The following is a 20,616-nucleotide window of genomic DNA, read 5'->3' on the forward strand; positions in this document are numbered from 1 at the left end:
CCACCTGCCACCACCATCCACCACCTGCCACCATCCATCACCACCCACTCGCCACCACCACCCACTCGCCACCACCCACCACCCGTCACCGTCACCCACCCACCCACCACTACCACCCGCCACCACCTACCACCACCTGCCATCCGCCACCTATCTGTCACCACCACTCACCACCACCTACTCGCTACCACCCACCACCGTCACCCACCCACCCACCCACCACCACCACCACCCACTTGCCACCATCCACCACCACCTGCTCCCCACCACCCATCGTCACTACTTTCCACAACCGTTTTCCGCGCCACTTGTCACCACTTGTCGTTTTTCATTTTTTTTTTATATTTTTAAATTTTTTTTAAAATATTTTGTCAATTACCAAACGCGTTTGTAATTTATGTTTTTCTAAAAATAAATAAAAAATAAACAAAAATTAATTTATAAAATTTTTATAAATATAAATTGAAAACGTAAACGTTATCAAACATACCCTATACATTCTTGAAGGAGGGTGTATCATAATTTTTCTCATGAGCTGAATTTCATTTATTTAAGAATTTATTTTCACATGTCATATCAATTTACTTTTCACAAAAAAAAATTGATGTGACACTATTACTAACAATAATATACCAGGATTGTTTTGGAAAGTGTTACTACTATCCAGCTTTTAACCAAAATTTTTTTCACAAAAAATTAAAAAAATTAAAAAAAAAAATTAACCATCTTTTCAAAATATTCCTAACTATTCGTATAATTTAAGTCTTGTATTACTTTACTTTCTAACTTTTTAATTATGATATATTTAACTTTAAATTTTAAATTTTATTTTAAATAATGACAATTAAAGATGACATTACTCAATTCCAATGGCAAAGTGATCAATTTGATAAAATATAAACTAATTTGACAAAAATAAATATCAAAAAATATTTTTAAAATTTTTAAAATTATTTCTATCCACTAAAGATAAAATTATGTAAAATTAATAAATCTTTTAGACATTTAATTTTTTTTATCAAAATAATTTTTATTATTTGTTTGGATGATGATCTTATAATAGGTGATTATTTTTATTTTCATTAAATTAGTTTTTATTTTTTCAAAAGTCAAATATTGTAACAACTTTGATATGATTATTAAATCAATCTATTAAATCAAAAAATCTAAAACTAAAAATATTTAATATATTAAATATATTGATTATACATTAAAAGCCTAACAATCACTCATTATATGATTCCAAACACATAGTAAAAAATAATTTAGTGAAATAAATAAATAAATAAATGTCCAAAAGATTTATTAATTTTACATAATTTTATCTTTTGCAATAGAAATTATTTTTAAAAGTTTAAAAATATTTTTTTGACATTTATTTTTATCAAATTAGTTTATATTTTATCAAATAGACAACTTTGCCCTTGAAATTGAGTAACGATATCTTCAATTATCCTTATTTAAAATAAAATTTTAAATTCATAATTAAATGTATTACAATTGAAAAATCATAAACCAAGGTAACATGAATCACAAACTATATTACTTTAATATAATTCCCCCTTATTATTGCCACTACAAGCACCGCGACATTACTACCACTATCCCTTAAACAATGGGAGTTGGGTTATTGCTATGTCATAAGGCACAATAAGTGATTGTGTGGCCCATTAATGACGTGTCTGGAGCTTATTTCGATAATTTGAATAGTTTAAATTATAAGATTTTTTTGAGTAAATCACTAATGTAAAAAATTAAGTAAATTGGACATCTATAGTCTCATAATAATACACATTTGTTTTTAAAAAAATAAAAAGTTAACATGATTTTAATAATTTTTTAAAAAATAATTCAGTGTGTTTGGTTTTAGTTTTCTGAAAATTGAGTTTTTTATTTTTTGTATTTTTTTTAGTGAATATTTTTAAAATTTTAAGCAAAAATTTTTTTTAAAACTTTTTTAGATGTACGTTACTTAGATATATCTAAATAACAAATTATTTGATAAAAAATATTTTAAAAAATTAATAAATACACAAAAATATGAAAAATGTACTGAATTTTCGTATTTTTGGTATTTAGTAAATTTCTTAAAGATTTTCTTTTACAAATATTATACTTTGTAAGTGTATTTATGTTAGGTGTGTGTAAAAATTTTAAAAATTACTTAAAATATTAAAAAAAATTAAGTGAAAACAAAAAAATACGTAAACGAAAAAGTAAATTTTCTTGAAAATTGAATTTTGAAAACTAAAACAGACACTACTAAAAATATCACTTTCTGTGTCTATTTTTTTGCGACCGTTTGTTTTGCGATGGCAAAAAATCACTTTTCACATCAAAATCTCTTTTTAATTGGACTCAATCGTGTTCTTAAAAATAAAAAATAAAAAACCCCCAAATCATGAAAAACCCGTCCCCCTTTTTTTCCCCTTATTTCCCAAATCTGAACTCTCTTTCTCGCTCAAATCTGACTGTCTCTCTCGCTCGACTCTCACTTTGATGAAGATTTGAAGATTTTGATCGATTGTTGATGAAGATTTGAAGATTTCAATCTGCTGTTGATGAAGATTTCGATCGATTCAGAATTGAGATTCATAATCGGTAAGCCTAAACACTTCTCTTTGTCTCTCTCTGTAATGTTTGACACATCTTCATCGATTCATCTTCATCGCTCGAATCTTACTCTCTGTAATGTTTGACACATCTTCACTGATTAATTTGTAATGTGTAAATTGAAACATTAATCGATTCAACTGTCTGTCTCTCTCTGTAATCTTGCTCTCCTCTCTGCTCTTCGTACTCTCTCTCTCTATATATATATATATATCCATGTAATATATCACCGATGTGTTGTTCAATTACAACAGTATCACCATCTCACAACGGTGTAAATTACATCTCACAACACATGTATCACTGTAATCGATTGAATGAGGCATTTTTTGGTTCAACAAATATTTTAGCTCGTAACAAATCCACTTGCTCGTAATCTTTCTCTCTCTCCGATTTTGTTTGTATGTTTTTATATGTATCTAATTTTATTTTATTTTTGTCTGTACACGCACACACAAACACACACACACACATATATATATATATATATATACAAACGCATATAAGTAAGATCTAAAGTGCTGTATAGGTTTGATTTTTGTAATTTTGGAACAATTTTGCAATGTGCTCCTTGGAAATTTTGGTCCGCTTTTTTTTTTTAATTTATAATTTTTAAGGATTTCTGATTGAATTGAATCCATATTTAGAACAAAGTTCATTGTTGCTGGGTAGAAATGCTTTACTGTTTGATAAACTGGATAGGAATTCATATTATGGAAACTCTGAGGAAGCCATTACTAATAACCAGTCCTGTCAACAATGTTGCAGACTATGCTACATAAGCTCATCTAGATTTATTTTATTTTATTTTATACACTGACAGAATATGAATAATAAATTTATTCAATTCTACTGCCACCACATAAACCAAGAAAAAAAATGCCAATGAAACCACCTGCAACTGTTAGGAAGTGTTTTTAAACATAAAAGCTTGTTTTGAAAATTGTTTTTGAAAGAAACATCATGATGTTTGCAAATATAAAATTACACATTATGCTGATATTGGGGCGGTGATGTATGTTAACAATTTTTTGGAGATGATTTTTGGCAATGGAGCTTGATAAGGCTTGGCAGTGACTCATTGAGTCAGGAAGTCCTATAGATGTTGTCTCTTCTCTAAGAAGGTAAATGCAATTTTTCCTTGTCAAAAAATCCAAGTAAAATTTGATTCATATGAGCATTCACCCCAGAATATAATAACCTTACAAATGAAATCAAATTTTAAAAAGTATACAACTCTTAAAAGGCCAAAACACTATCTTAGTGACTATCTTCTTCTTCTTTATTTATTTATTTAATTTTTAAATTTCCCCAGCTAGCTGATTATTTGAAGTATATCAATGTAGACAGTGGTAACCCTTTCCACTCATGTTTACTCTATTAATAAATTCCACCCAGGATTGGTACCTTTAGGTATTTCTGATGCAGAGTATTCTTCTTTGTTAGTTCATTTGTGTTGAATTAACTCTCTACCTTCTGATACATGTCTTCACCTTGCTGATTACGTATCACGCCTTTTTTTTTAAAGGAAAATAGCACTTCTTCATAGTTCTTTTTACTCCAATTTAAGTTCATGAATCTTTTGGTTTACTTGGTTGCAGTAGTATCAGTATGTATGATTTCGTATGCATGACATATTTGGTTGTTTGCTAGCTGAGAATCTCTATTTATTTATTTATTCATAAATATCATTGATATTTTTTTAACTCGTTTTCAAATTTTGATGATGTGAGTATGTGTTCCTTTTCTCGTGATTAAATTGGTTCTATTATGCTCTATTAGCTTTTTCATGCTCTGTTAGCTTTTTCTTTCTCATCTGGACGAACTTGATTACTTACTATTGTTCGTTGCTTGTCAAAGCTGGATGATTATTACAGTTCTATATGTTCATTCATCTTAAAAAGCAAGAGATAATGCTCCGAGGATTACAAATTGAGAAAATTATTGTACTCAGTCATGAAAAAACTCTATATTTATTGTTGTTGTGTCAATATTTGATTAATGATGGTGTACTTATAGGGTCGGGATCTTGCCTCTATGACCTCTTATGTGCGGACCCCTCCACAAATTGGTATTGCCAACAGAGGGATGGTCAGATGCCTTCTTTTGGTAATTCAGCTTTAATGTTCATCTTTCTTGTTCTAATGTTATTTTTTAATATTTTGTTGTTTCATCAATATTTTTGTCATGCATATATTTTACTTTCCATACCCCTGACCAATTTGAAGTGTGTTTGCTTCATCTCAACTAGACAATACTATGGATACACCATCAAGAATATAATAGGGAGAATTTCGGGAAATCCAATAACATTAAACCACTACTAGAAAAATTGTTTTTTGCGACTGATTACTTAGCTGTCGCAAAAAAATTTATTTGCAACGGCAAATCAACCGAAACAAATTAGGGATAGCAAAATCGTTTTGCCCAATTTATGTTTCCCATTTTCTTTTATTTATTTTCCTTTTTACTTAAACCTATGATAGAGGATATTCCTTACCCAAGATAAAAAGCTACCATCTCAGGGATTGCGTAAAACTTTCCCTAGACTCTTATTTCCCGAATCTGATTTTGCTCAATCAAGAGAATCTAATTTTCCTCTCTCGATTTCGCTCTCTGTTTCCTGCTCGAGAGATCGCCATGGTCGTATGAAGAAGAGACCTCCAACGGTATGAACTCTCTCTCTCTCGTCTCAGTTTCTCTTCGAATTATTCATTCGTATTTCAACTTCTTCGTCTCTATACTTCGATCTCTTGTTTCTTGTCATCTAAACTTGTTGTAATTCAATCACTTCTTCGTATTTCCCCCTCTCTCTCTCTCTCTCTCTCTCTCTTTATATATATACATATATATGTACAAGATTCATGTATTTGTTTGTAGTTTTTTTTGTTTGAGTGTGAATTATTTCTGCATTTGGTGAATTTTGTTGTTTTGTGAGTTCAATATATAGCATTTGTGATTGAATGAGAAGTTTTGATTCATAGATTTGTTTCGAATTTGCTGTTTCATTGATTATCAGCAAGTTTGAATTTGTTGAGGCAAGAACTGGTAAATTTGAAATTGGAAGATAAAATGTCCTAGTGTTGAAATAAAATAAGACAGATATGAGAAGAATAAATTAAAAAATATATGCTCACTTTTACTAACAAATACACAAATCTTTTAAAAAAATTTAATTTGTTCATCAGTTTTTTAATTGGATCATAAAGATAAAACTATTAGACATTGCTATAGGGAACTGAACTGAACAGGGATTGAGCTATCTGTCTAGTACTGCAGATGGACCATTGCAAGCATATTTAATGACAAAAACACAACAGACAAACAGCTTTGCTAGATATGTGTCAAGAATGTTGCACCCAATCAATTAGATGCTTAATTTGATATTTAGTAGTGTAACAAATGCAAAATATTTTGACATAATACGAGCATATGTTCATATTCTTCTTCTGGTATAAGAGCTTTGCTAAATTAGAAAATTAGTCACTGTTCTAAAGCTCAAGTATCAAGAAAAACAGCTCCCCCCTTCTCTCTCTCTCTCTCTCTCTCTCTCTCTCTCTCTAGTTGTGATGAAAAACAGAGATGGAGGAGTTTTTGTATACTGATATCAAATCTTTATGTGCAAAACTCAAGTATCAAGAAAAACAGCTCAAACACCTATACATGTTTAAGTTTTTGTAGGAACTTACAAATATTGGTGATAGGTAGTTTAATGCATACATTTATAGATTAATGCATAGTCATCAGTGTCACATAATTTACTAAGCAGTTTAATGTTAAGTCCTACTTATCACTAAAATGTATTCCAAGTGGTATGCAATATGAACCTTAATACAGAACCTGATATTATTACAGGAAATATAGAATATGATAGGTGTGAAGACTTGAGGGAACACGATCGACAACTAGAAAGCCTTTTCATGTGCTTCAATGAAAATAACAGCCCATTTTTATTTATTTATTATTTTTTGCATGATCTGTTTCTGAAATTCTGCATCCCTTGTGATTGAGACTTCCAGCAGGATGGCTAGCTAAAGCTGCAGAAACAAGTGATTCATATTTTCATGGAAGCTATCATATTTATGCTGTATTGGTTGGTTTATTTTCATCAATAACTGGTGGAATCAGCTACTACCTTACAAGGGCTGGAGCAAAGGCATCTGATCAACCAGTGTAAGACCATTATTATTAGCATTCTTATTTGATCTTCATTATCAAAAAAGTCAGTTCAAGCTTCTAGCAATCATCAGAACAGTATGTATTGCTACAATTTCTGACCAGCAATTGTAGTATATATTATTTCCTAGTGTCCTGTTACTAAAGTTGAAATGGATAGAGAGCCATACAATATGAGTAGACTTTTTTTTTTTTGATCGGCAATATTAGTAGACATCCTTGTGGTAGTATTTTCGTCTTTCATTCTTTCTGCTGTATTGTTAAAACTACTGCAATGGGAATGTCAGATGATCTAGTTGGGATTGTTCTAGTATGTTGTTTACAAGGTAATGAAGACTGCAAAAATGTTGAATAGTTGTTGGGACATAATTTATGTAATTTTCGATATATAATTTTTTTAACTATGTAATTTTCAATGCTACTGTGAAATGATGAAGTTATGTATTTTAATGTCTGGTAAATCTTAATTAAATTGTTGCAGTCATGTTTACCTTAGCACACTTCCTGTCCTCTTTCAGGGTCACAGTTTTTTCATTTGGAGTGCTTGCTAGCCCTGCTTCAATAATATGTACATTTGCTTTTGAGGTAAGTTCATGATATGGCCAATCTAATTTTATTAAACACAAGGATACCAGAAAACTGTTAGCATCCTTGGTCGTTGCTAATTTCTCCAGATTGAATGTTGCTAATATATTGCTTAGTGTTGGTACTGTGAATGCCTATTTCTGAAATGTTTACCAGTTCTGAGCATTACTAAATAAAGACCTTTTTTAAAAAAAAAAAGGACTCCTAGACATGCTGTTGTTGATGAAGGTACCAGAAAACAGGGTGCTTCAAAGCTCTCCTTTGTTCATTTGACTTTGTTCACATGTTTGATAGTTTTATTTGATGGATTTAATCATACCTCTGTAGTTATGAAAATGAGGTGCAAAATGTGTTTGTGCCTCTTTATTTTTTTTAAAGAACATGCTCTCACACACATTTTTCTATTTATAATTCAAATAGAAATTGAACTGTGTCATATAGAAGGGGAAATGATGTGTAAAAAGATCTTTTAATCGTTTGTCCATTTTTAACCTATTTGAGAGCTAATATCCATGCAGATTTCTAGTTAAAGTGATGCATTTAAACTCTTACTTATGCAAATTTTTAAAAGGGGAAGGTAACTTGGAGTTGTTTTTTCAATGTCATGAGGAAAGAGACAAGTGGCCTATTATGAAATATGTTAGTTGTTTCAGATCCTTCCAATTTAGATTAATTTTTAAATTTTATTTTTTATTTTTTTAATGTTCATTGTTTTGTTAATTAGCTAGAAGGTTTAAGAAATGAATGTGGATGCTATTATTTGAAAGCTAATATCCATGCAGATTATCTTTAGAGTGAGTGACCTAATTCTGGGAAGTTGTATTAACAATTGTACTAGAAAGCAACACCAAATTAACTTAGACCTTTGCCAGAGGAAAGGGAAAATATTTAAATGCCTTCCTACTATCACTACTAGAAAAATGATTATTTGCGTCTTATTTTTTGCGACTGATTATTTAACCGTCGCAAAAAAAAATTATTTTTTATATTAAAATCTCATTTTACTCCCCCCCCTCCCCCCAAAAAAAAAAAACACAAAAAAACAAAAACGTAAAACGTGACCTATGTCCATTTTTCCCTAATTTTCCAAATCTGAACTCCCTTCTTCTTCTTCTTCTTCTTCTTCTTCTTCTTCTTCTTCTCTCTCTCTCTCAAAATCTATCTCGCTCGACTCTTTCTTTGAATCTCCACTCTCTCACTCGAATCTCGTTGTCTCTCTCGCTCGACAGTGAAGATTTGAAGATTTGATTTCAAAATTTGAAGATTTGAAGATGATGTTGATGAAGATTTGAAGCCAAATATTTGAAGATTTGAAGATTTGAAGATGCTGTTGAAGAAGATTTCGATTGATCATAATCGAGATTCATAATTGGTAAGCCTAAATACTTCTCTTTGTCTTTCTCTGTAACGTTTGACACATCTTCATCGATTCATCTTCGTCGCTCGAATCTTACTCTCTGTAATGACACATCTTCATCGCTTAATTTGTAACATGTAAATTGAACATGAATTACTCTATGTAATGGTTGATTAATCTGTAATCCTCATCTTCATCTTCATCGATTACTTTTTGTAATGGTTGATTAATCTGTAATGTTGGAAAGTTGATTGAATAATAATAAATTCAATCTGAGCATATTGAAGATTAATCTGTAAGCTTCATCTTCACTGTGTCGAAATGCTCAGATTAATCTGTCTCTGAAGGTTAATTGAATAATACATCTATTTCACTGACTTTTGGTTTTAAACATAGACACATACGCATGTAATTACACGCAGTATGTGTCTGAATACTTTTCTAAATATTTTTTCTGAGTATATAGCATTAATAAATATACGTACATATATATATAGAAGTGAAAATTTTTAGAAGCAAAAATTGGAACTGCTGTTTGGAATACTCATTTGAGCAAGAAACATTACCAGCAGTATCACCTTGTTATAAATAGAAAAAATGATTCAGAATTACAAGAATACCATCCTCTGTTTTTTCAATTTAGATTTGTGGAGAGAACAAGTGGAAGAAATTAAATGTAACTTTTTTTTATTTATTTATTGTTTTGTATCTTTGCAATTTTGTTTCTTCTCCCTCTACACATTCATAGAAGTTTTAAAAGGGGAAAGAGACAAGTGGCCTATTATGCATTTAAGCTCTTACTTATGCATTTACTCTTACTTATGTAACTTGGAGTTGTTTTTTAATGTCATGAGGAAAGAGACAAGTGGCCTATTATGAAATATGTTAGCTGTTTCAGATCCTTCCAATTTAGATTAATTTTTAAATTTTATTTTTTATTTTTTTAATGTTCATTGTTTTGTTAATTAGCTAGAAGGTTTAAGAAATGAATGTGGATGCTATTATTTGAAAGCTAATATCCATGCAGATTATCTATACAGTGAGTGACCTAATTCTATAGATCACAGAACAAATAGGTAACTTACAGGACCATGAGCATCATAATTACAGATACATATACATGTTCTAAGAATTTGGTTTGCTGAAAGAGGTGGACACCCACTTTATATGCATGAAATGGTTACCCTTAAACTTACCATAGTCCAGATACATATAAATGGACACCCACATTTTCGTGTTGGACAATCCAAGCTTTTACCATAGTCCAGGTGATAGACCCTAAATGGGAAAAGTAGATATAAAAGAGAAATGTTTTTTTTTTCCTGTGATAAATAGATATAAAAAGGAAATATAACCAGACTGCAATATAAATCAATCCACATGAATGACGGGACTAAGAATGACATCACCTGACGGGACTAAATCAATCCACTAATACCAAAAATTAGGAAACTATATCTTTAATCCTTGTATTTTGATGTTACATAATGACATCACCTGATATAATAAGAAATATATGGCACCCATCATGATTTGTGCTTTCTTTCAGAATAAAGAGGAAACCAAATAATGGAAGAAACTTTGGTCCAACTTATAGAAGGTTGGCCAAAGTAGTTGCCTAAGGACTTTCACTGTTTACTTAACAAATGGCCATACTTAACGAATTTAGACGTTCATTTAAAACTAAATCCTCAACCCAAACAGAGGTGCTTCCAGCATGGTGAAAATCAAACTCACCAGCGACATCATGCTTACACAAATAATAAGCTTAATCACAAATTCAAAATTAGAAAAAAGAGGTCATGCCAGCTCTTTTTTAGTTTCTCAACCAAGCGTTTTCCATTAAGATTTGATTAAATCTTCAAACTTTAACATATGTTTCATTTAACAAATAAAATTCAAGTAAAATGGAGTGTAAAAAATATAATTTACTTTATATATATATAGATATATTATGGAACACTTTTCTATATTTTGGTTTCCAGTGGTTGCATAAGGTAATGATCCTATAACTTTATTCAATACAGAGTCGCAGCTTACATGATTGGGAATTACAGGAATGGACAAAAATAAAATATATATGTATATATATATGTATTAGGGAACATTACCAATATGGATATCTTTTCTCTTCAAATTACTATCAAGTCCTATTAACTTTTAATTTGGACAATTAAGTCTTATTTGATATAATTTCTCCCAAATGAGTTCAAAACTCCATAATAGCATGTTATATGTTTATGTGTTGTTTTTATTATCAAGTGTAGAGCTTCATAAAGATTTTCTTTCTTTTTATAATGAATGTTTACTTGCTGTGGTGGTTACTTTTTACCTAGGTATGTAATTAAGCATTCAATTTTTAAGCTCTTTTGATTTATTTGTTTTGATTTTCTATTTAATTTAATTTTTCATATTTTTATTTTGTTGTCACTACTAGAAATATGATCTTTTGCGTCTATTTTTTTACGACCGATTGTTTAATTTAATTTTTCATATTAAACAGTTAAAGAAATAGAAAGATGGACAAGAATTGGATTGATTTGCCAAATCGGATGTCAATTGATTACGTGAATGGGATTGATAATTTCTTGAGATTTGCATACAACAATAGAGATGAAAGTTTATCAATTAGTTGTCCATGTCGATTTTGTAGTAATCGATACAATTTTTCACGAGAGGTTGTAAGGGAGCATCTTATTTCCAATGGGTTCGTAAAAAAGTACAAAAATTGGATTCATCATGGGGAATCCTATGTCCAATTACATAGTAACCAAGAAAACCAAACATTAATGGCGGATTCAGTGACTAGAGATGATGTGGTTGGGATGGTACAAGAGGCCCTGGGAATTCCACATATGGGTGTTGAGAATGATGAACCAACTGCAAGTGATCCAGACCAAGCAGGGGCAAGTGATCCAGCCCAAGCAGGGGCAAGTGATCCAAGCCATGTAGAGGAAGATGACCCGGTTCAGATAGGGGCAAATGACGAAACTTTGAAATATTTTAAACTTTTGGAAGATGCACAAACTGATCTGTACCCGGGGTGTCACAAATTTACTTCATTATCATTCATTGTTCGAATTTTGCATATGAAGGTGCTCAATCAATGGACTGACAAGTCCGTTGACATGTTACTTGAACTTTTGAATGAGGCTTTTCCTACGGGCACAAAACTTCCAAGCTCATATTACCAAGCTCAGAAGGTTACTACAGATTTGGGTTTCACATATGAGACTTTTGATGCTTGCCCCAATAGTTGTATGTTGTTCAGAAAAGAGGCTACAAAGCTTGATAAATGTGTTATATGCAGTAGTTCTAGATGGAAACAAAATGGTGGTGTTGGAAATGATGAAAGGGAATCTGGTAAACGGGTAGCAGCAAAACAGATGAGGTATTTCCCTTTGAAGCCAAGGTTGCAGAGATTGTTTATGTCATCGAAAACGGCAAAGCTCATGAGATGGCATGCGGAAGAACGAGTTGATGATGGTGTGTTAAGGCATCCTGCTGACTCCCTCGCATGGAAGGACTTTGATCGGCGAAACACTTGTTTTGCTAGTAATAGTCGTAATGTACGTCTTGGGTTAGCTACAGATGGATTCAACCCATTTAGATCAATGAACATAGTTCATAGCACTTGGCCAATTGTGTTGATTCCGTATAATTTACCACCATGGATGTGCATGAAACAACCAAATCTGATTTTGTCTGTGCTGATTGATGGGCCAAAAGGACCTGGCGATAAGATCGATGTGTATTTGCAACCATTGATTGAAGAGTTGAAGGAATTATGGGATGAAGGTGAACAAACATTTGATGCATCAACCAATGAAATGTTTCAATTGCATGCAGCTTTGTTATGGACAATCAGTGACTTTCCTGCCTATGCCAACTTATCAGGATGGAGTACGAAAGGTGAATATGCTTGTCCTTGCTGCAATGTGAAAACTCAATCATATTGGTTGAAGCATGGTAGGAAGTATTCATACATGAGTCATCGTCGTTTCTTACCAGTTAATCATAAATTTCGAAAGGATAAAGTATCATTTGATGGTAGTCGAGAATGGAGACTAAAACCTCAAATTTTATCTGGATCTGAGACGTTGCATCAGTTGGAATCAGAAGGAGTCCTTAGTCAGTACAAGAGGAATGACCTGAAGGAAATGTTCAGGAGACAAGAAGAGAGGGAAAATAACGGAAGAAAAGGCCATAATTGGAAGAAAAAAAGTATATTCTATGAATTGTCGTATTGGGAGCACAACTTAATAAGACACAATCTCGATGTGATGCACATAGAGAAAAATGTCTGCGATAATGTATTGTGGACAATACTAGGAGTTGGAGGAAAATCCAAAGATAATGTGAATGCTCGACGTGATTTACAAGAAATGAATATCAGAAAACCATTGCACTTGCAGTCAAGAGGGTTCAATAAAGTTTATGTACCTCCTGCACAATTCACAATGATCAATGATGAGAAAGATATGTTTCTCAAAGTACTCAAGGAAGTAAGAGTACCAGACGGTTATGCATCCAATATCTCGCGACATGTGCGCTTACAAGATAGAAGTATTTGGGGTCTTAAGAGCCATGATAGTCATATTTTGATGCAACAACTTATTCCTTTAGCTATACGGAGGTCCTTGCCTAAGAATGTGATTGAACCATTGATTGAGTTGAGCACTTTTTTTAGACAATTGTGCTCCAAAGTGAATCGTACAAGTGATTTGGAATATATTCAGGATCGTATAGCAATAACTCTTTGTCATCTTGAAAAAAATTTTCCACCATCTTTCTTTGACATAATGGAACACTTGCCTATACATCTTGCTGATGAAGCTTTGATCGCTGGAGCAATACAGTTTCGATGGATGTACCCGATTGAAAGGTTTCTTCTTACATTGAAACAATATGTGCGTAATCGAGCTCATCCGGAGGGCTCAATAGCTAAGGGGTATTTGATGGAAGAATGCATGAACTTTTGTTCTCGCTATCTCCTTGATGTGGAAACCAAATCTAATCGACCGAGGAGAAACAATGAAGGTGATAACAACATGGGTCGAGCTGTAGGCGAAAGTACAACATTTTATCTTAATGATAATGAATTACAACAGTGTCACCGATATGTGTTGTTCAACACAAGTTCAGTTGCACCGTTCATAAGGTAATTTATCACTTTCCTAGTATTGTAAAATTCTAAAGTGAAATCTATATGATATTTACTATTCTCTTCCAATTTACACAGCAAACACCTTGAAGTCATTAAGAGCAAAATGCCACGTGCAAGCGATCATCAAATTCAATCTGAGCATTTCGAAACATTCTACACTTGGTTTAAGGACCATGTATGTATTTAGACATTTCATTTCACATATCTAAATATACATAAATTTTGAGTTGGAGTTGAAGTTGAATTTATATTTGTTTTTTTAATAGGTTCAGACCTTGCGAAGGACAAGTAATATTACATTTACTGAAGAAATCAATAGATTAGCAGATGGTCCTCATACTTTGGCTAGGCGGTTCAATGGTTACATTATCAATGGGTTTCGTTTTCGTGTGAAGGCTGTGGATGATCGTCGGGTGACTCAAAATAGTGGTGTAGCTTTAAAGGCTGATACAATGAGTTATGCTAGTCGGAAGGACAAGAGTCCTCGCGTCGGTGCTGTGTACTACTATGGACAGTTGACTGATATTGTCGAAATCCGGTACACTAACAATATGAAATATGTGTTGTTTAAGTGTGATTGGAATGATAACACTAGGGGGAAAATGGAAGACGCTTTCAAATTCACATTAGTCAACTTCAATCGTTTGTTGTACCCAACCGATCGTGTTAGCAATGAACCTTTTATATTATCATCCCAAGCCGAGCAAGTTTGGTATGTTCCTGATCCTTTGGAACCAGATTGGCAAGTTGTGGTAAAGATGTCTCAAAGAGGTCTTTTTGATATGAATTCTAATGATGATCCTCAAGTTGAACCCTATATGACTCAACATTTGGAAGACAACGATGTGCTTCGTGATGAAGAAATTGGTTGGGTGAGAGAAGGAATAGAAGGAGCAACAATTGATGTTGATGAAGATGGTTGAACTTCATTTGTGATTGTTGAGGAAGAGGGTTGAACTATACTCCGTGTTTCTTAGGTTTCTATTATTTGCAAATAAGAAAAGTTTAAATATTATTAAAATGTCTCGTGCTTAATTGCTGAATTTGTGATAAATTTATATATGTTTATGTGTTGTTCTATTATCAAGTGTAGAATTTCATAAAAATTTTCTTTCTTTTTATAATAAATGTTTACTTACTGTGGTGGTTGTTTTTTATTCAATTACAATGTCGGTTCTAATAGTTACGAGCGTAGGAGACATCGTTGTGGACTTGCATACGGATCTCTGTTCTTTGAAATGGCCAATGCAATTGAGAGGGAAATCACTACCTTGCAATTGAAAGTATGTTAAAGAGTTTATAGGTAATGTTTATGTTTTTTATTCAATTACAATGTCGGTTATAAATTATTTGTTGATATAGGAAAAGAAACTTGTTACGGAGATAAAGAGAACTGCTAAAACAGGAAATGAGGTACATTCTGGAACGTATTTCTCTTTCTTGTTTTTATATTCAGATTTATCTTCTTATTTTTATTTGTATTTGCATTCTGCAGGCAACAACTAAAATTTCAGCATGTCAGCTAATCAATCTTAGGCAACAAATAACAAAATTACAAGCTTGCTTACAACAAATGTCCCCAGTTAAGCAGACTGAAGAGGAAACTGAAGAGCTAACCAACCAGGTTCATTGTTTAATTTTTCTTGTTCTTCTATTGGTTTATGTTTTTTATGAATCGAGATGATTTATGTTTTTTGTTATTGTTAATTGAACAACACATGTTGGGTAGTTTGTTTATTTATTTATTTATTTGCTTGACAGGTCCTAGATGAAATTGGAGTTGATGTTGCCTCTCTAGTCAGTATTCGTAGGAGTTTTTTTTTATGACTTTATCTTGTTAGTTGATGCTATTTTTCATGTATTAAATTGGTTTTGAATTTGACTTGCACTCTTGACAGTTATCAGTATCGCCAAAAGGAAGAATTGTTGGGAAGACAACCGAGGATGCTAATAGGTATCTTATGTTATATTATAAGTAAATTGCTATCCATATTTCTTGTGTATTAACCTTTTCATATTTCTTTCATTTTAGGATGAAGCGGAAGGTTAAGACCTTTAAGGCCCCTTGCATTATGGATGAGGCTTTACGTGTGCGGGCAAGTCCCTCGCTACCTTGCACTATTGATGGAGCATCTTCTCCATATGTTTCGAGGTAAACTTTATTGCTAAAGTTTTATTTGTTCTGAAACTAATTTGTATCATTTGTTGATATTTATATCTTGTGTTATATTATTAGTAAATTGATATCCATATTTCTTGTGTATTAACCTTTTCATATTTATTTCATTTTAGGATGAAACGGAAGAGGAAGACCTTTAAGGCCCCTTGCATGATGGATGAGGCTTTACGTGTGCGGGCAAGTCCCTCGCTACCTTGCACTATTGATGGAGCATCTTCTCCATATGTTTCGAGGTAAACTTTACTGCTAAAGTTTTATTTGTTCTGAAAATGATTTGTATCATTTGTTTATATTTATATCTTGTGTTATATTATTAGTAAATTGATATCCATATTTCTTGTGTATTAACTTTTTCATATTTCTTTCATTTTAGCATGAAGTGAAAGAGGAAGACCTTTAAGGTCCCTTGCACTATAGATGAGGCTGTACGTGTGCGAGCAAGTGCTTCGCTACCTCGCACTATGGATGGAGCATCTTCTTCATCTGTTTTATCTCCATATACAGTATCAACTACCTTAACACGACGAGGTCGAGGATTTGCCCGAGGGATAAAGGAATAGGGTACAGGCACTAAGATCCAAGTAAAATTTGATGATAAGTTTCAGCCAGTGGAGGATGATGGCAAAAAGTTGAAAGGACAATTAGGGTTGATCGTGCGCAGCGGGCATAGAGTCCCACTTACATATCTCAGTTGGAATGTGATGCATGTTGATATAAAGGAGAATATTTGGCAAGAGGTGAAGGTATATAGTTTTCCCTTTTGCTAATTACGGTTAGGGTTTATGCTTAGATTTTTGAATTTTTCCAAGTTATTAGTTATTTGATTTATGATTTCTTTTTAATTGTGTTTAGTTATTAATTATTAGCTTGCTTGTGCATTTGTGTATGCTCTATAATTATGAGGATGCAATTGGCTTTCAATTTGTGCTTTGTAGGACAACTTGGTATACTGTCCAGATGAATTCAAGGAGGTTTGCATGCGACTTTGTAGGACATCGTGGAAAGATCATAAAAGCAAGACAAAGTCCAAGTATTGGGTTCCATTCAAGAATGATCCGGACATTGCTTCTAGAGTACCTAGTAACATAGTGCCAACCCAGTGGAGGAAACTTGTACAATATTGGGCGAGTAAAGAAGTGCAGGTATATGTATTCTTTATAAAATTTTAATTAATGTTTTAATGATAAATAACTAATGTTTGATATTCTAACCAATGTTATAGGCGATTGCTAAGAAGAATTCTTCTAATCGGGGATTTCGTGGGCCTCCACATACGACCGGAAGGACATCTTTCTCAGATATTCGTTTCAATGTATTGATCTTGTGGTTGCACCTAAGGCATCATCTGTGACTACAATTGCTGCTGTAGCTGCAGCCGCAGCCGCACCTAGTGCACTTAGTGTGACACTTGTGGCTGCAGTTGTGGCTGCACCTAGTGCTGCATTTTTGACTTATTATGTTGTGAAGACTTGAGCTCCTAACTTGCAAAAAAATGCAGATGACACATAAAGGAGAGCGAATAGATAAGATGAGTCTCTGGAAGAGGGCACACAACCTGAATGATCCTGATGTGGTAGCAATTGTGGTATGTCTATGGTTTACATGTTTTTACACATATTTTGCTTTTTACCAAACATTGTCCTTATGTTTTCAAAATGTAGGAGGAATATAATGCGCATCTTTGGAAAGTTCCTAAGGAGCAACATACGATTGAGTATTGCGATGGGATTTACCATAAAATCCTTGGGAAGGATGGACATGGGTATTGCAAGACCTATGGGAGAGGAGTGCCCTGGAGTGCGGTGTATGCGCGAGGAAGCGGCCCATCCCAATCATTAGCAGCCCCTTCATTTATTGATGAGATCACACAGCGTGTGACACAAGACGTTGAGTCTAGGTTCACTACGATGATCAAGAACCTAACGGCACGTGTTTTGTTCTTAGAGTCACAGGGTATGGCTGGGAGTATGAGCTTGAGAGAGGTGCAATACTTACAAATTGACGAATTTTACGTTTTATCAATTTGCATATATACATATGGAAATTATTAACACATTATACTAACATATTGTAGGTGTCAGATGCATCTAGTGGGCAGCAAGCTTCAAAAGAAAATGAATAGGTATGCCACTCTACTATATTTCTGCATGTATTTATGATATTTGCTGTGTATGAAGTTCTTGAAGGATATCACTATATTTCCCCATGCATGTATTTATGATATTTGCTGTGTATGAAGAGAATGTATGCAGCACAAATACTCAATTTTTCATGCCCTACACGAAAGAACAGGTACATTATGTCATTTATTAATTATATGGCTTCAAATGATTAAGAACCTAGCTATCCACCAACTTGGAGTTATCCACTGCAAGGTTATTTTAGCATAATAGTAAAGTGGTCGTTCTCTCACTTTTTTGGGTCTAGAGAAATTCTTTGAAAACTCTTCGTGTTTTGTTTTCAGACGTTGAGTCATGGTTATAGAATCTCATGCTTGCCAAAAGGATGCTCGACATGATGGAATTGTCAAATTAGGATTCATGTCAATGCGATGACACTTTGGATTGTTATTATAGTTGGATGGCTTTCGGCATTTGCCACTTATAAGTTTTATAAATAAATAAAAAAAGAACTTGACATAAAATCAAATGTCTTTGTTATTGAACGTGGCCATTGTTCATATCTATTCTGTTTCCTTTTTGTAATAAGCTTTCATATTATCAACTGTCCATCTTAGAAAAGGAAGCACTAATGATGAGCTTTAAGTTTATGCTTTGGCACTGTCCTGAGAATCTTTTGTTGTTGGGATGCCCTGAGGATTACTCAGCATAACTTAGCAGGGTATAACTCTAAAAAAATGGCACTGATGTTTTCTGCAATGTAGGAATGTAAACTTTACAGGTGGATTGCAACCTTGTGGGTTGTTAGTGCCTATGATTTATGCTTGTTGGTATCTAACTACCCTTTTATTTTGTTATTTCAGATAATTCAGCAGTCTGGAGTGATTGAGTTTGATGGGTTGCGTTTCGGAAACATGCCTGCAGTTGTTACTACTGCAGTTGGCCAGATGGTAAAAAAATAGCATATCAATTACATGAAGTGAAGTTTTTGGTGAATGTCTTATTCTTTTGTTTTATGTATTACGTGGTTCTAAATTTGCATGCCATTGATTATGGTAGTGATCTATTGAATTAATTTTGCCTGGTGCTACTTTGTTAGATCATTTGAAGTTCTAATGACTTTGCAAGGATGAAAAAGTTATTGCTTTAGGGCTTATTATTATAATTGGGACTCGTAACTTGTAAGTGTATGTGTGATGACAGAATACTCATCAAGCTGTTCACTGTTCTAATTCGGCTCCTTCCTTTGGCAGTGCAATTGTATAACAGTCACACCATTTGTGATTGTATTATGTGGGGAAGAATGATAGGTGAAGAACTAGGCATGAGGGAACGTTCTTGTGAGCCAAAAAAATTTTTTAAAGCTTTTTGTCAAGGAAACCAATCAGAGTAGTACCTTTGTTAATTAATTGTGATGCTTAAATGAAAGGAAGAAAATATTTACATGGTATTGACCAACTCTGTTACGTGGAGGCTGTATGATCAGTGTGTTTAGATGATCTTGCATATCGGTGATAGAGCTTTAAGTGGATTAAAAATTAACTTTCTTTTTTAATGCTGTAAAGGATACATATTGAACCACATCTATTTTGCAGAGGCTTTTTATCTATTGATTTGTCATTTATTAGCATGTCATGGTGATGGAGAACATTATCACATGCTGTATTTAATAGTAATGCCTAGTTTTGGTAGACAAGTCCATAAGATGACTTTCCGCGAAATTGTTGGAGTTTAACCTTTGGCATAATATGCACAAATTGGAGTTTTCCCTAGTGCTTCCCAGCTGCTTTCTCTAGACCTTGATAACTGGAGTTTTGAGCTCCTTTTTGATGTCTTGCCTAGAAAAATTACTAGGATTCTTCCCCTATAAAAACCATGTACTTTACCCCTAAGGTTTTTTTTTATGCATTTCAACATTTCGAAAGTGATTTTTTACGTTACGGGCATTTTATGTACTACTTCAAATATATATGTACCTGATGGAAGAATTTTGTGCACGGGTAATTTTAACTAATTTGATTATTCGGATTGCATCTTTGCAGGTGGTTGCAGGTATGACCGGTAAAAAACAAGGGTAGTATGGATATTAGAAGTAAGCAATGATTTGTCTTATCCTGCCTCCATTCCCCTTCTCCTCTTACTCTGATTAGAGATTGGAATAAGATTTTTTTATCATGTGAGAACAAAGAATTATTGTTGCTACTGGTTATTCACCTTTATTTTTGCTTGTGGATTTTAATGCTGTTAACACATGTGGTTTCTCATGCTATCAATCGGAATTGGATGAGCTCCATAAGAAGCTTAGTTCTGCATGTTTGGTTGTCTTTACTTGATTGCATTTTTATGTCTTCTCACAATGATGTTCCCAGTCCTTTAAAGGCCTCGTGTTAGATCTTAAACCTTTAGTTCATCATTTGGG

General features: G+C 33.1%; 2 protein-coding genes across 11 annotated transcripts; both read left to right on the plus strand.

Annotated features, from left to right (window-relative positions):
* Nucleotides 1-10,664: 10,664 nt before the first annotated feature.
* Nucleotides 10,665-14,821, plus strand: LOC114313329 (uncharacterized). The gene is made up of 3 exons (XM_082888773.1): nucleotides 10,665-13,892; nucleotides 13,974-14,073; nucleotides 14,165-14,821. Exons 1-3 carry the CDS (start codon nucleotides 11,251-11,253, stop codon nucleotides 14,819-14,821), a joined length of 3,399 nt encoding a protein of 1,132 aa, XP_082744899.1. The 5' UTR covers nucleotides 10,665-11,250.
* Nucleotides 14,505-20,509, plus strand: LOC114288519 (uncharacterized). Of its 10 annotated transcripts, XM_082886090.1 has the most exons (10): nucleotides 14,505-15,181; nucleotides 15,261-15,311; nucleotides 15,394-15,522; nucleotides 15,660-15,695; nucleotides 15,797-15,852; nucleotides 15,931-16,050; nucleotides 16,191-16,310; nucleotides 16,451-16,820; nucleotides 17,069-17,219; nucleotides 17,300-17,457. In XM_082886090.1, the coding sequence occupies exons 1-8, from the start codon at nucleotides 15,026-15,028 to the stop codon at nucleotides 16,458-16,460; spliced, it is 678 nt and encodes a 225-aa protein (XP_082742216.1). In that variant the 5' UTR covers nucleotides 14,505-15,025; the 3' UTR covers nucleotides 16,461-16,820; nucleotides 17,069-17,219; nucleotides 17,300-17,457. The 10 variants fall into 10 exon arrangements, with proteins under 10 accessions (XP_082742216.1, XP_082742218.1, XP_082742217.1 ...); XM_082886092.1 differs by lacking the exon at nucleotides 15,660-15,695; XM_082886091.1 differs by lacking the exon at nucleotides 17,300-17,457 and having other exon boundaries at nucleotides 16,451-16,814; nucleotides 17,069-17,177.
* The last annotated feature ends 107 nt before the right edge of the window (nucleotides 20,510-20,616 follow it).

This window comes from Camellia sinensis, chromosome 9 (assembly GCF_055761805.1).
Source record: "Camellia sinensis isolate YWXY chromosome 9, ASM5576180v1, whole genome shotgun sequence".
Taxonomy (NCBI): Eukaryota; Viridiplantae; Streptophyta; class Magnoliopsida; order Ericales; family Theaceae; genus Camellia; species Camellia sinensis.

Excerpts from the sequence above, each read along its gene's own strand:
- LOC114313329 (XM_082888773.1), top strand. The coding sequence starts at position 11,251 with ATGGACAAGAATTGGATTGATTTGCCAAATCGGATGTCAATTGATTAC. Across the intron at positions 13,893-13,973 it reads TCAGTTGCACCGTTCATAAG|CAAACACCTTGAAGTCATTA; the intron begins GTAATTTATCAC and ends CAATTTACACAG. Across the intron at positions 14,074-14,164 it reads ACACTTGGTTTAAGGACCAT|GTTCAGACCTTGCGAAGGAC; the intron begins GTATGTATTTAG and ends TTTTTTTAATAG.
- LOC114288519 (XM_082886083.1), top strand. The coding sequence starts at position 16,779 with ATGCATGTTGATATAAAGGAGAATATTTGGCAAGAGGTGAAG. Across the intron at positions 16,821-17,012 it reads ATATTTGGCAAGAGGTGAAG|GACAACTTGGTATACTGTCC; the intron begins GTATATAGTTTT and ends TGTGCTTTGTAG. Across the intron at positions 17,220-17,299 it reads GGGCGAGTAAAGAAGTGCAG|GCGATTGCTAAGAAGAATTC; the intron begins GTATATGTATTC and ends CCAATGTTATAG.